Raw genomic sequence first — 14,867 nt, forward strand, 5'->3', positions numbered from 1 at the left:
ATTATAAATTGTGAAGATTAACTCAGGCAGCCATCCGAACACCCCTATCACCGATAAAGGTCTTCATCTGCACAATTCTACCCTGGGAGGACGTGGGGAGGGATCAGCCTTACTGATTCTCCAGCAGCATGGATGCTCCTGCACCAAGAAGTACCCCGTGAGGGAGGGCGGCTGCCCCTCAACAAGCCTGCTAAGCATGTGCCTTCATAGGCCTGTGCTCCAGACTAATACCCGCAACAGGGCTCTGATTTTTCACAGGGTGGCTTATGGGCAGTTTGATAAGGAAAATCCTACATGGGTTTGTTCCACACATAGTAGGATGCTTAGCATCCCTACCCCCAGGCCCTGTATGACAATAGCATCCCCAGTCATGACATCCAAAGCTGCCCTCCTAGACTTTTGCAAACACCAACTAGAAATAGTGTGTGTGTTTGTGTGGGCACGTGTGTATGTCTGCGTGAAAGGAGTGTAACAACTCCAGTTGAGAATGGCTGGTATTGCTGGAAGGTTCCATGATAGTTCCAAAGTCAAGAGCAAGGAAGGGCAAGGGGCCCTGCTCAAATGATGTGCTCCCGTTCTTACTGCCCCGCCCCTCACTACACACTAGAGGCACACCCTAGGCCTGGGGGGCGGTTGGGCTGGGTGGGGACACGCCAAGTATCTGCTCTCTAGGCCCTCGGATGGTGCCTCCGTGGCTCCGGGAGCCTGCGTTTTCCTTCTCCCACCTCTCGCACCTCCCTCCACTTGACTTTGGCCCGATGAATGTGGCGGACGTCGTTCGGCAGTGCCAGGGAGCGTGTGAAGACATGGAACACTCTGCGTTGTGAGTGGGAATGTAAAATGGTATGGTCACCGCGGAAAACAGGGTGGCAGGTCCTTAAAAAAGTTAAAAGTAGAATTACAACAAAACCCAGCAATTCTACCTCTAGGTATATACTCAAAAGAATTGAAAGCAGGAGCAGGGACTCAGAGATATTTGTACACTCGCTTTCATAGCAGCACTGTTCACAAAAGCCAAAAGGTGGCAGCCCCCCAACCCGAGGTCCACTGACAAGTGAATGGATAAGTGAAACATTGTCCATACATACAACCGACTAGCACTCAGCCTTAAAAAGAAAAGAAATCCTGACATGCTACAACATGGATGAAACTTGAAGACATGAAGCTAAGTGAGATGTGCCAATTTCAAAACAAGAAACACCGTATGATTCCACTTATAGGAGATAACTAAAGAAGTCAAATTAATAGAGGCCACTTAGGAAGGTGGTTGCCAGGGCCGGAGGGAGGAGGCATGAAGAGTTTTTGTTTAACGGTTGCAGTTCCAGTTTTGCGACGTGAAAGAGTTCTGTGGATGAATGGTGGTGATGCTTACACAATAATGTGAATGGATTTAATACTGCTGGACGTTACACTTAAAAATAGGTAAGGTGATCCATGTATACTATGTGTATTTTACCACCATTAAAAGTTTTTTAAAAATTAAATACTGAATTGGTTTGATAGTAAAAAAAAAAAAAAAGTATTAAGAAATAACCAACCAGAATGATAAAACATAGGAACTTCAATCACAAATATGAGAGAGTAAAAATACTTTAAAACAAAGTGATTCAAATTCAAGATCGTGGCCTGGGGCACCGCACAGTGCCTCCTGCTCCGGTGTGAGACAGGCCAGGAAGAGTTAACGCGGGGTCATCTGAGGCCTGGTGAATCGGCACAACAGACTTTATGCAGTCTTAAAAATTATACTTCAGGACTATGTAACATCATGGGGAAATGTTGCTAACATGATGTTTTTAGAAACCAGAAAAATACAAAACGGCAAGGTAAAATTGAAGTGTAAAAAATTACATGCCCAACCTGGCCAGGCGTGGCTCAGCGGTTGAGCGTCGACCTAGGATCCAGGCGATCAGGGTTCGATTCCCGGTCAGGGCACATGCCCGGTTGCAGGCTTGATCAATGACCCTCTCATCATTGATGTTTCTATCATTCTCTCTCTCTCTCCTTTCCTCTCTGAAATCAATAAAGATATTAAAAAAAAAAAAAAAAAAATTACATGCCCATATAGGCAAGGACTAGAAGGGAAAAGGAAAAACCAAAAGTAGTTCCTTTGTTAGGACAGATTTATTCTTTTCTGCTTTAAAACACATCTTTTAAATTGTTAGGATCACATTTATACAACAAAGAAGAAGATAGTAAATTCAAGTGGAATTAAACAGAATTTCCAAAGTGCTCCCTCTCAGGAAAGGAATTGCTCCAAAAGGTACAAGATCACAATTTCTGACAGAAGAAATAATTTTGCTTTCAGTCTCCGCTACAATGAACAAATGGAAACTGTCGACAGGAAAAGACAAGGGTTGCATTGGGGTTGCCTGGCCACACCACACCATGTCCTCCTATTGTGACTGCTCTAGTTGCATTCCCCGGGTGACCCCTGGCCCTAGAGATCTTTGTGTTTATGACTTTTCCTAAAAAGCTGCAACTGCTTGGGGACAACCTATGTCTGTTACCTTTGCAATGCCTGGCACAGTGCTGGGTTACCGCTCAAGTCTCCTGCCAGGTGAATGCTAACTAAGTACCGGCTGCTGAGAGACTCCCACTTGTATCCATTCATGCTGGTGCGTGAGCGACGTCACAGAGACGCGCAGGAGAAAGCAAGCCCACAGGAGAAAGCAAGCCTACAAGGGTTCGGGAGCATTGCAAACATCGGCAAGGTCCATGTGTCATTCTACGGATCAGCAGCATAAACTGGAGGGACAGCAGGACCCTTTTTCACGTGGCTCGATGCTGAGTACATGGTTCGTTGTATTATGGTTCATCATATCCCTGGAAGCTGAACATGTCCAGACAAGAGAAGAAGCCTGCGGGTGCTGCCAGCTCTGGGCTCCAGCGCTGAAGCCAATCTCAAGTATTCCTCTGTGCTACAAAGGAGGGCACCCAGGCTCCTAATGTTCAGTTGAGTCCTCTCTGCCCATCTAGTCATCAGCTTCAGTAGGTGGGGGGCTTAGATGGGAAACTTTATGTTCTTTTCTTTATGGCACAGAGCACAACAGGACAATAGCTCCCGTAAACTTCACAAGATAAAATCCTTAAGATTTCCTGTGTTCCCCAGGAGTGGCTGGAGAAATAGCCCTGCAGTTCCAAACACACAGACAATTATAAATATCCAGAGAAATACTCTGTCCACCACCATGGCCACATATTTCCAGTCATCTTCTACCTGAAAGCCAAACAAAAAGTCAAATCAATTTTTTAAAAAAATCAAAACCATAGGAAATGCTGTTTCATAAATTAGCTTCTTCCTTTTCAAAGAAGATATTCCCGGCCATTTTAAAAGCAAATATCAGTATTATTCTGGTTAACCATGTCTCCTGTAGAGTACACAGAAGAGCTTTTGTTCTGTCTGAAGATGGTGGATACTCAACACCCCCCCCCCCCCCCGCCCCCGTTACTGCCTCACGCAGCTGGCTGCAGAGCATGCAGGTCTCAATAAGCCAGGGTTCTGTGAGCGGCAAAGGACTGTTCCTCTCTGCAAGAAGCACTCCCAAGAAAAAGCTGCCCAGAAAGTACAGTGCTTGTCATTGGCACCAGTGGATACCTGACCCCTTGGCAAGTCTGGAAAACAGGTTTGAGGCAGGGATTGTAGGACACGCATGCATGATGGAGGACCCCCTTATTCGGAACAGGTGGCCCTCTAGACCTCAAGCTCATGCTGGTTTTGGAGAGTTCATTGCATTTCTCACGTCCTTCAGGTTTTGACCGAACTTCTGCCAGAGTCTCCCTGTTTGCGTCTTGAGAGCCTTACTTGGTGGTGAGTAAGTCAACAGCAACTCTCCCCTAGATTTTATGAAGGTGTCACCATGAAGGGGAGTTCTGGGCTCACTTGTCCTGTGATGCGCCCCCACCTCCACCTTCTTCCCCTGCGCCAACAGGGCAGACTTCAGGTCTTGAGATATCCTTTCACTAGGAGACACGGGTGCTGGTAACTGCAGTGTGAGGTCAAAACCAGGCACCCCACGTGAGTTTTCAGATGCCCTCAGCCAGTCATTCTTATGGTGTGCAAAGAGGGTGTGATTTTCTCGAGCTCTCCCTTTGGAGAATGAAGGAGGCTCCTGCTACTATAGTTACACTCTGGGCAGCAGGACCCAAATATGTTGGTGCTAAAAATACCCCTGAGACTCATTCAGTCAGCACCTAAATCCCTCTGAAGCAGACTAAGCAGGATTGGGGCTGGGGGAGGACTCACTCCTGCCTTCCTCCCACCGCCCTCAGATTGCAAGCTGCTCTGTAGTCATTTCTCCTTCCCCTCTGAGGACAGCTTTGCCCTCTCCACCCATTGTCTGCCACTGTTTCCTGTGCAGGAGCTCTTGGTTTCATTAACCAAGGTGGCCCTGAATGTTTATTTTAACCAGATTTCACTTCAGTTAACATTGCTGGAGGTAGAGATTTGCTGTGGGGCCACCTGACCCCAGGTGAGTCCACCCATAACTGCGTAACAAGAGATCTGGGTCTTAGACAAATGCTCTCTGACCCTCCTGTAAACAGAACTCACTCTGAACATCTGACCATGTCCCTAAAGTGCCTGTAGGTGCGCTGCAGGTGGATAGGCCAGAGGAGACCTGCATTTACCTCTTTTGCTTCATTTTGGTTCTTCATGTTTTCTGCTATGAGTTGAACACTATTAATCACATCTTCCACTTCAGGCGAGTGCTGCGAATTTTCTGCTCTCCATTGTAAAGGCTGATGACTCAGCCTTCTCCTGCGGGTGGCAAGCTGACGTGATTCATGGCAGTGGCAGCATTCTCTAAGTAGTTTGGGTTCTCTGCAATTATTGAACTTGACTTTGGTAGGCCTGCTGGAAATGCTTTTGGGGTTTTTATCAGAATTTGTCTTCCTTGTCTTGTCCAGGGGTCTCTTCATCATCAGGATCTGGGGTAACAGCTGGAGGAAAACCGTCTTCACCCACTTGGGCATGGTGTGTGTTGTTGGGGTCCGATAGTGTATGTTCAACACAAATACAGTCACGGCGATGGAAAGGGTGACAAAGATCATGGTGAACAGTAAGTACTCACCCACCAGTGGGATCACAAGAGATGTGGATGGGATGGTTTCTGTGATCACCAGTAAAAACACAGTGAGAGAAAGCAGAACTGAAATGCAAAGTGTCACTTTTTCACCACAGTCAGAAGGAAGGTAAAAGACCAACACAGTTAGAAATGAAATAAAGAGACAGGGGATGATCAGATTAATGGTGTAAAACAGTGGCAATCTTCTAATGTAAAAAGAATAGGTTATATCTGTGTATATCTCTTCACAACAGTTGTATTTTATGTCATGCTTGTAGCCAGAAGCATCAACAATTTCCCATTCACTGTTTTCCCAAAAATCTTTCATATCCACTTTAGACCCAATGATTAGAAGATCAATTTCAGCTTTGTCATATGTCCAGGAACCAAATTTCAGGGAACAATTTTGATGATCAAAAGGGAAAAAAGTGATATCCATAGGACAGGAACTCTTGAAAATAGCTGGTGGAGTCCAGGTTATCATGCCATCGTATTTAAGAAGAGCTTTGGTCTTGCCTTCGACTTGGAAGTCGCCAACAGCACTGCAAGGTAAATCAGACACCATTAGGAACATCCCCTTTGCTATGGGTCAGCATGTGCCAAAGGCAACTTTGGAAAGAGGCTGCTGCTCTCAGACCCCCATACTTGTTATAAAGAACAATGTCAGGCTTCCAGATCTTATCTGCAGGAACACGAATAGTCTCGATGCCATCAAATTCCATTGGGTCCCAGCGCAATTTATAATCATTCCAGACCTAAAGGAAATAGAAGTCAGCGTTTTAAAAAATTCTTAACAAATTCCTCCCAGTGTTAATTCTATGTTTGGTCAGCAGGTTTTTGTTTTTTTGAAAAGTTAAGTTCTTAATTGAAGAGTACATTGGGTTCTATCAAAAATTGGAAGATTAAATACAAGGAAATAGGGGGATAGGTAGCTGAGCTGATTTTGGAAAATAGAAATTATCTAATGGGTATTAGATAATTACCCATTGATTATTAATTAGCTGGCTAAGGCTATAGGCTCAACTTCCATGTCCTGTGGGCTATATTCACATTGGAGTACAATTCATTTCTAATACTAAAGAGGTTGTTCAACTATACAATGATGAGTTTGTTACAAAATCTGAGTAAAAGATTAAGATAAAGTAAAAAGCAAAATGGTGTAACATAAAACCAGCTGTTGGGACTCTAATCCACATCCTCTCATGCTCAGCTACTGGATTAATTGAGCAGGATCAAAGAGTGGGCAGACACCTGACTCTGGAGCTCAAGTTACAGATAAAAGCAGAATATTTGAGCCAGGCCGGTGTTGCTCAGTGGTTGAGCATCAGCCCATGAACCAGGAGGTCATGGTTTGATTCCTGGTCAGGGCACATGCCTGGGTTGCAGGCTCAATCCCCAGTACAGGGTGTGCAGGAGGTCCCAGTAGGAGACATGCAGGAGGCAGCCAGTTGATGTTTCTATCTCCCTATCCCTCTCCCTTTCTCTCTCTTAAAAAAAAAAAAAAATCAATAAGAAATAAATATATATTTAAAAACCTGAAGATCTGAGAGCAGAAACCCGAAAGAACAGAGTCTCTATGTCTCAGAAACTTTGTCACTAGATTTCTGCGCCGGTGGAGCTTGCATCAAGCCAGCTGTTGCCAGAGCTGAACTTTAGGCTTTGGAGACAGGTAATATTTTATGCTCTATCATAAGCTGGAGATGGAAAGAGGGAATGCTAGTGGATTTTATCCATTAGGCATTGTTAGGCTGACACATGAGTAACACAAGTCCAAGAGGACATGTGTTGTAGACACATACATGACGTAGCCACAGATTGGTTTCCATGATCTGGTTTACTTCATCCTGGCAAAAAGAAACAATGCTTTTAGCCTCAAGTGTATTGTTAGTCGAGGTGGATCTTAGAACAAGAATTACTACTAAAAAGAGCCAAATCTGAGTAATTCATGCTAACCGAGGGGAACAAAGAAGACTGAAAAGGCAAGTTACAAAAAGCAACCGGAAGTATGATATTCCACATCTGGTCTCAACCCTGTTGTTGTTGAAAGAAAATGTGGCTTAAAGACTGTTTTCAAATGTGATTTAAGACTCACCACTTCTATGAAGCCTCTCTGATCACCTCAGCCCATAAAGGTTTCTGAGTCCATGAAAGGAAAGAAGAGAGAGGAGAGTATGGGAAGGAGGGAGGGAAAACATCATGGATGGTGATAGGTTCATTGTTTTTATGGTCTTCTCCATGTCCTGCAAGCCTCCCTTCCTCAGCAGTGCCTCAGCACGCTACAGGCTCTGAATCCTGAGCCCAATTGCCCCTTGAAATGTCAGCCTCAGCTCACCATGGAGTTTTCCCGCTGGAACCTTCCACTCCCTCACAGCACATCCCCCACTCCCACCCAAGCCATTGCTGATTGCTTCAATCATTCATTACACAAATATTTATTGAGTACCTACTATGTGCTCTGTAAGTGCTGTGACTACAGCGTAAACAAAATGGAAAAAAATCCTTACCTTCATGTGTCTTGGCTGCTAGTTGAGGAGAGAGAAAATCAATAATAGATATATAATGTAATAGAAGATAGTGAGAGGTCTATGAAGAAAAATAGAGAGGGACAGAGTGGTGTGTGTGCAAACACACACATGGATGCACACACACATATGTACACAAATCTGTTTTAGACAGGATAAACTAAGAAGGCTTCTCAGAGGAAGAGGTTTAAGCAGGTACCTAAATGATCTGAAGAGAGTCATGGGGTTATCTGGAAGAAAAGCATCACAAGCTGATATTCCAAATATAATGTGTTCATAGCAGGTGCCAACTCTCAGTGGGAAAGCTACTGAAGACACATCCAGAGCCTTCAGCAACCTTATAACACACATCTTGAGGTTTACTGATGGTTACTCAGTAGGTTCCCAAAACTTACCAACTTTGCTTCCCAAGGTACATGAGTACCCTCCAGCATGAATGAGCTCAACTGTGGCTGCAAAAGCTGTGGCCAGACCTTAGACACCAGCCTGCTCTGGTTCACTGAGCTGCTCTGCAGTTCTCCAACTCCCCTGAAAAACTCTAACTGGTGACCTTGCCAAGTTTCCTTCTACAGATGGTTTTGTGTCAAGTCATGGTAAGCTTCAGAGTTTTAAAAGGTCAATGAAAGGAGTTACATTCATGGTTTCCTATTGGTCAGGGAAAGCAAAGAAATGGACTATCCATTGGCCAAGCAGTCCATGGCTTGACAATTACCCAAACCTAAGGTTTGTGCTTTCTGTTCATTAGAGGATCACCTTGTGATCTACAGATTTTAGCAGAGGTCATGTCAATAAATCTGTTGGCTGTCAGTCAAAAATGGACAAGCTCTGCAGTCCAGAAAGGTCTTGGAGGTAACTGTCATAAGCATCTTCCAAAGACTGCTTCCTCTCTGTACATCAGTACACTGTATTCAGATAATTAAAATCAGGTGTTAATCTTGTCCTGACATTATCCCTGTCTTCCTACTTCCACTTCCACAGGCTGGTGAAACTCCATGTGATATGGACACCTCAGAAGTGTTAGCCAACTTTATCAACCAGGACTTGGTCTGGCAAGTCCTGTTCTACATCCAATTCCAGACCACACCAATGGCTATGGGCACTGTCATCAGATAGCTCAGTCAGAGGAGGCCAGAGACCCACAATACCACTCCACATTCCTGGGACCATTACCCTCTATCTCTTTCTTGGAAAAATAAATTAAGTAAATTAGATGACACCCCACCTGCATTAAAGAATTTGAGTTACAATTTCAAATGGATTAGCTTCTAGAGCCGCAGAGATTGAGATCAGAAAAGCCAGGCGTACTACATTTTACAAGGCCTTTGTCATTTCCGATATGCCAGGCCATCGAAAGCACTGGACAGGGGCTTTGTCTTGCATCCCTGGGGGGGGGGGGGAGGATAGTGAACATACTCCTACACCAAAAGATCAGCCAGCCAGAAAACTTTGTGGCTTAAGTCATTCTGTACAGCAGCAAACACACTTCCATGTAGAGATCTCTGGTGCTCTAAGGCCAACCTGGGGGCTCAGACAGCAAAAGAGAGCCTAGAACCTTCTAGAAGGGAGTTGGTGACTGTACCTCCTGGCTATACTGCATCCCCAGAGCTCACCATGGCTCAGTGACAACAATGAACATGGTCCACAGGGACTTCTGGTACCTCACATGAGAACAGATAGCCTTCAACATATCAGTAAGAATGGCTATATTAATATCTGACAAAGTAAGCTGAAGTTTTTACTTCTGAAGGGGGAAAAAAAATTACTAAAGACAAAGAGGGACATTACATAATGTTCGAAGGATTAGCCTGCCTGGAAGATAGAATGATCCTGACTGCACACACATCAAACAACAGAGTCTCAAAATACATGAAATGAAAACTGATAGAGCTGAAAGAAGAAACAGACAAATCCCCAATTATAGCTGGAGACTTCAGTCCCCATCTCAGCAACCAATAGAACTACCAGACAGAAAATCAGCAAAAATATAGAAGATCCGAACTGTAAGATGTAATTGACATATACAGAACACTCTACTCAAAACAGTAGCAGACACAGTTTTTTCACATCATGTGCCATAATACAAACCTCAAACAGATTTAAAATAATTGAAATCATGCAGTGCGCTTTCTGACCATAATGGAATCAAACTATAAATCAATAGCAACTGCTTCTCGGCCTTTTGGCTAAGACCAAGTTTAGAAATTAGTAACAAAAAGACATGGGAAAACCTCTAAATCTATGAATATTAAACAACTCACTTCTAAATAATCCATAGATTGAAGAGGATGTCTCAAAGGAAAGTTTTTTAAAAAATACATAGAAATGAATAAAAATAAAAACACAGCCTATCAAAATATGAGGGAAATAACTAAAAACAAAGCTGAAAAGAAAATGGATAGCATTAAATGCTTATATGAGAAAGAAGAAATGGTCTCAAGTCAATAACCCACGTTTCTACTTTAATAAATTAGAAAGAGAAGCACAAAATAAACCCAAAGCAAGCATAAGGGAGGAAAAAATAAAGATGAGAACAAGAGCAGAAATTAATAAAATTAAAATGGAAAACAATAGAGAATATCAATGAAATAAAAGGCTGATTCTTTGGGGAGGAAACAACAAAATCGATAAACCTCTAGCAAGAATGACAAAAATAAAGGGAGAAGACACAAATCACCAATATCGGGAATAAAATAGGAGCTATCACTACTGATCCTATAGCCATTAAAAAGAATAGGTAATACAGTACTAAGAACAACTTCACCATGCGTTTGACAGCTTAAAAGAAAGACCAGTTCCTCAAAAGCCACAAACTATCCAAATTCAAAGATGAAATAGATCATCTGAATAACCTGTAGCTATAAAAAATGAATTTATAATTTAAAAGCTCCTGGAAAAGAAATCTCCAGTCCCAGTAGGTTTCCCTGGAGAATTCTTCCAAATATGTAAAGAAGAATCAATTATCTTGGGCCATGAGGCAACACTGAGGGAAGAAACCACATGCTAAGGATGGTGAAATAGAAAGTTAGAAAGAACCAGCAACCGGGGCATGCAGATTAGTCAAAAGAAAGGACTCTAGTCCTATTTGCCCTTGAACATGGTAGCAATAAAGTAAAGTAAGAACTCCAAATTCCCATCTGTTTTTTCAGGTCTGGATGGAACCCTATAAGAAAGAAGACGATTTTTTTTCTTTTTTACATAACATAGAAATCTTAAAGCAATTTTCTTATGGAGTAAAAAGAGCATGAGCTTGGGAGTTAAATGGGCCTGATTCAAATCGCAGTTCCACCATAGCTGTACAACCTTGGGAAAAGCTGCTTAATTGAGCTTCTAGCTCCTCGGCCGTCAAACGCAGCAGATAGCCACAGTGCAGACACAGTGTCTGGTGCATAATAGGTGTACAGTGAAGTTAGCTCCCTTTGTCTTCTCCCTTCAAATTCCCCTCCACCTCTTTGTTTCATAAACTGGCTCTGAAAGCACTTCCAGAAAAATATCCTGCCTTAATGTGAATAATTATAGCATCAGTGGGGAAAGTCTCTCCCTCCCAATGGGACGGCTTCAAAGGGCCAGCAGCCATGGAGATTTTTGTCTGTTCATATTTTTTAAATGCCCGTATTTACTGTGTGCAATAAGTGGAACAATGTTTGGGAGCTGCTCTGACGCCCTCGGAGTCAGGGCTCCCAGAGGCACAGGTGTTGAATTTGAGGAACTTACCACATTGGCCAGCTGTGTGATGGCCACTTCAAAATGCACCGTGACGGGGTCAGAAACATTTTCCACGGGCCTGATGAATTGGTTATAATGAGAAAACAGTTTGTGAAAGAGTCTCTCCTCAGACGCACAGCCTGCGCAATCTGCATGGCCAAACAGAGGGGGAAATTAGAGAGGCAAAGAGGATGCTGGCCGGTGTGGAGTTTCTGGCAGCTTCCATCACTGGGAGGTCAGGCAGTGGGGAGTCCAAGATAGAAACAGTAACGCTTACATCTCAGGACTAGTGCAATAGCAAAGGAAATAATGTTAGTAAAAACACTTTCAAAAGTCTAAGGCACCACAGATGTAAAGAGATAAAAAGTCTAAGGCTCCAATCTTTGCTTATGTCACTGAATTTAACCCACAATCTTACTGATCCAGTAATTAAGAAATAGTCCAATTAAGGAGTTGTCAAAATACTGATCCAACTGGCCTGTTTCTTCACCTAGCAAGTTGCCTAGCTGGGAAAGCTTCACAAGCAAACTGAAATAACTAGTAAGATCATTAACCAGCTGTACTCCTTTCTAAAGCCAACCTTGAAATTAAATTATTTTGGAGATTTGCGAGAGCACAAGGCTTTTAAGGCAAAATTATTTAAACTGAATGCAAAATTGCTTCTTAAATAATAGTATTTTCAGTTGCTTAATTTTAGACACTAATTTAATGCCTATCTCTTTGTATTTTTCTAAGAATGCATTAAAAGTAGGTTACTTGCCTTCATTTGGCATAATTCACTTCATTAATACCACTCTCTATATTTTCCCTTATAGAATTCAAATTTGACACCTGAAATATTATTGAAAGAAAAAAAATTAAAGAAACTAAAAGACCCATTAGCTAAAAATGAACAAAAGGACGGGTGTTATATTATTAAATAAAAAGAGTTGTTTGACAAATGCATTTGGAAACACTGAAATTTCAGCAGGAAAGAACAATGTAAAACAGCATTCTTGCCATCATAATTAATAATGGGAGAAGTATTTCTACCTATTTCTATATCAAACAGACCCAAAAATCCTCTCCATTACCCATTTCCCCACCCTGAGCCTTTTTTTCCTTTGGGACATTCTAGAGAAACCCTCCATGAGCCAATGACACATAGAAATGTGGTTTCGTTCAGGCAGAGTGGCCATTGTCTGTTTCTGTCTTAACTTTTAAAATGAATGATCTTTCTCTTAGGACACATTTCAGCATAGCAATATGACATGTTTCCCAAAACAAAGATGATTACCTACAAAATGAAAGAATTCATACTCTGAGTAATAGTACCAGCTAACAAATAGATCAGCTTTGAAAAAAAAAATTAAATACAAATACAAATAAATAAGCTGAATACATCCATGGCACAGGTGTATAGAAAACTGCATATCATTCTTATTACCATATTTTAATTAGGAAATTAAAATAAAATAGGGTTTACAATGTTTCATTGTCCTCCCCATGCCACCCCCAAGATCCGTTTACACGTTAAACCTAACCAATAAAAAATAGATTAACAGTTGTAACAACAGAAATTCCTGTGCAGACACTACATATTTACCGTAGAATATTTCCTCTCTCTGCTCAATCAGGCACAACTAGAAAAGAAGGGTAAATACAGTGCCTGTAACTAAAAAGAGATTATGAGATAAAGCAGAAGCAAAACCTACCTTTAAAGAAAGGTATGAATAGACAGAGCCAGAGACACAAACCAAAGTGAAGGCATCCCCGGCCCTTGCTGGTCAGCATGGTTAAAACACACCTCGATTCCTTTTTCTAGTCAGAGGACTGTGGGAAACAAAGAGCTATCAGACAGCCACTTACATCAGACCTTTAGATCATCAGTCCCACTGCAACCCATGTGTGTCTTCTGCAAAATAAAAACATTCGCAAACATAACACGGACGTTCCCAATATCAGAGGCCAACAAAAAGAACAAATCAAAAGGACTCAGTCTGATGTCAGAGGAGTCATCACGTTTCCTGTCACCCGAGATCTCTCCTCCTGCGAGAACGGCGAGGAAAGGCAGCGAGAGAACTCTAGGAGGACAGGACAGAGGGACGGCACACACTGCCCTGCTCAGCAGACCTTTCTCTAGCGCAGCCTCAACCTTAATCCTTAGGGGAAAACACACATTTACTGAGCTCTGACTATAGGTAAAGTGTATGCTGGGCCCCACATAGTGTATTCTGATTCACTGAGTTCTCTAGTTAATCAAGGCTTAACCCTGTTATTAGAAAACTTTCTAAAATATTAATCACCCTTTCTGTCTTAATAAGAGTGGCTTATAGAATTAGTTTGGTTCTGTCTGACCACAGTTCTTCAAGGTCAGCGACCACCATCCAGGACTAGAGATTAAATGCCGGAGAAAGAGATGAATGATACTGAACACAGGATGCCACCTGAATAGTTCTGTGTTTATTTAAACATCCTTGTCACCAAATATAGATAGATGATAGATGATAGATGATAGATAGATGATAGATAGATAGATAGATGATAGATGATAGATAGATAGATAGATAGATAGATGATAGATAGATGATAGATAATATTATTCAGCCATGAGTAAGAAGGAAATCCTTCCATCTGAGATAATATGGATGAAACTAGAGGATATTATACTAAGAGAAATAAACCAGATAGAGAAAGACAAATACTGTATGGTCTCACTTATATGTGGAATTTTTAAAAGTAAGATTCATAGAAGCAGAGAGTAGTTGCTCAGAGCTGGGGGTGGGAGTAATGGGAAGATGTTTGTCAAAGGGTATGAACTTTCAGTGATAAGATGGATAAACTGGTGACCTGATATACAGCAGGATGACTATTGCATACTTGAAATTTGCTAAGAGAATAGATCTTCAGTGTTTTCAGCACATACATGCACAAATGATAACTGAGGTGATGAATATGTTAATTAGCTTGATTGCAGTAATCACTTCACAATGTATATGTATATTAAATCATCACATTATACACCTTAAATATATACAATTTTATTTGTCAGTTTTATCTCAAAAAAGAAAGGGACTTGACCCTGAAAGTAACCTGGTTTCATAGTTTTCCCATATCTATCCCCAGTCACTCCACCTCACCCCTTTTAGAATAACATATGCTGAAAACCCAATGTGTCAGGAAATTGACAAGCTTCAGAGAATAACTGTTGGGTTTCTTTCTTGTTTTTGTTCACAGAAGCTAACATCAATTTGGAGGTTTTCTAAGGGAAAAAAAAGTGATTCTATTTAATATGAAACTTCTGTCATTAATATTACTTCAAGATCCCCCCCCCCCCCCATTGCTCAATTAAATCCATTGCCTTGTTCTGCTCTAAAAATAAGGGAGACTATTTGGTGTGGTTATATAAAATGGTTCTTATTTGAAGTTTGAGAGGGTTTTGGCATAGAAACTGCATGAATGAACATTTTGTTGACCTTTCTCCAACTGTCAGTTTTCTTTAAACTCAAATGAGAATACTCTTTAGTTGTCCCTAAAGAAATGTAACGGAAAGAACCCTATAAACATGTATTATTCATAAATCCACTTAAGCAAAAACATC

The 14,867-nt window shown here is 41.8% G+C and overlaps 1 protein-coding gene across 1 annotated transcript; it reads right to left on the minus strand.

Annotated features, from left to right (window-relative positions):
* Positions 1–2,104: 2,104 nt before the first annotated feature.
* On the minus strand, positions 2,105–13,338 carry CHRNA6 (cholinergic receptor nicotinic alpha 6 subunit). The gene is made up of 6 exons (XM_081128963.1): positions 12,982–13,338; positions 11,297–11,436; positions 6,863–6,907; positions 5,709–5,818; positions 4,627–5,605; positions 2,105–3,217 (listed from the first exon to the last, which is right to left on the minus strand). Exons 1-6 carry the CDS (start codon positions 13,058–13,060, stop codon positions 3,071–3,073), a joined length of 1,500 nt encoding a protein of 499 aa, XP_080985089.1. The 5' UTR covers positions 13,061–13,338; the 3' UTR covers positions 2,105–3,070.
* Positions 13,339–14,867: the final 1,529 nt, after the last annotated feature.

This window comes from Miniopterus schreibersii, assembly GCF_964146895.1.
Source record: "Miniopterus schreibersii genome assembly, chromosome: 2".
NCBI lineage: Eukaryota > Metazoa > Chordata > Mammalia > Chiroptera > Miniopteridae > Miniopterus > Miniopterus schreibersii.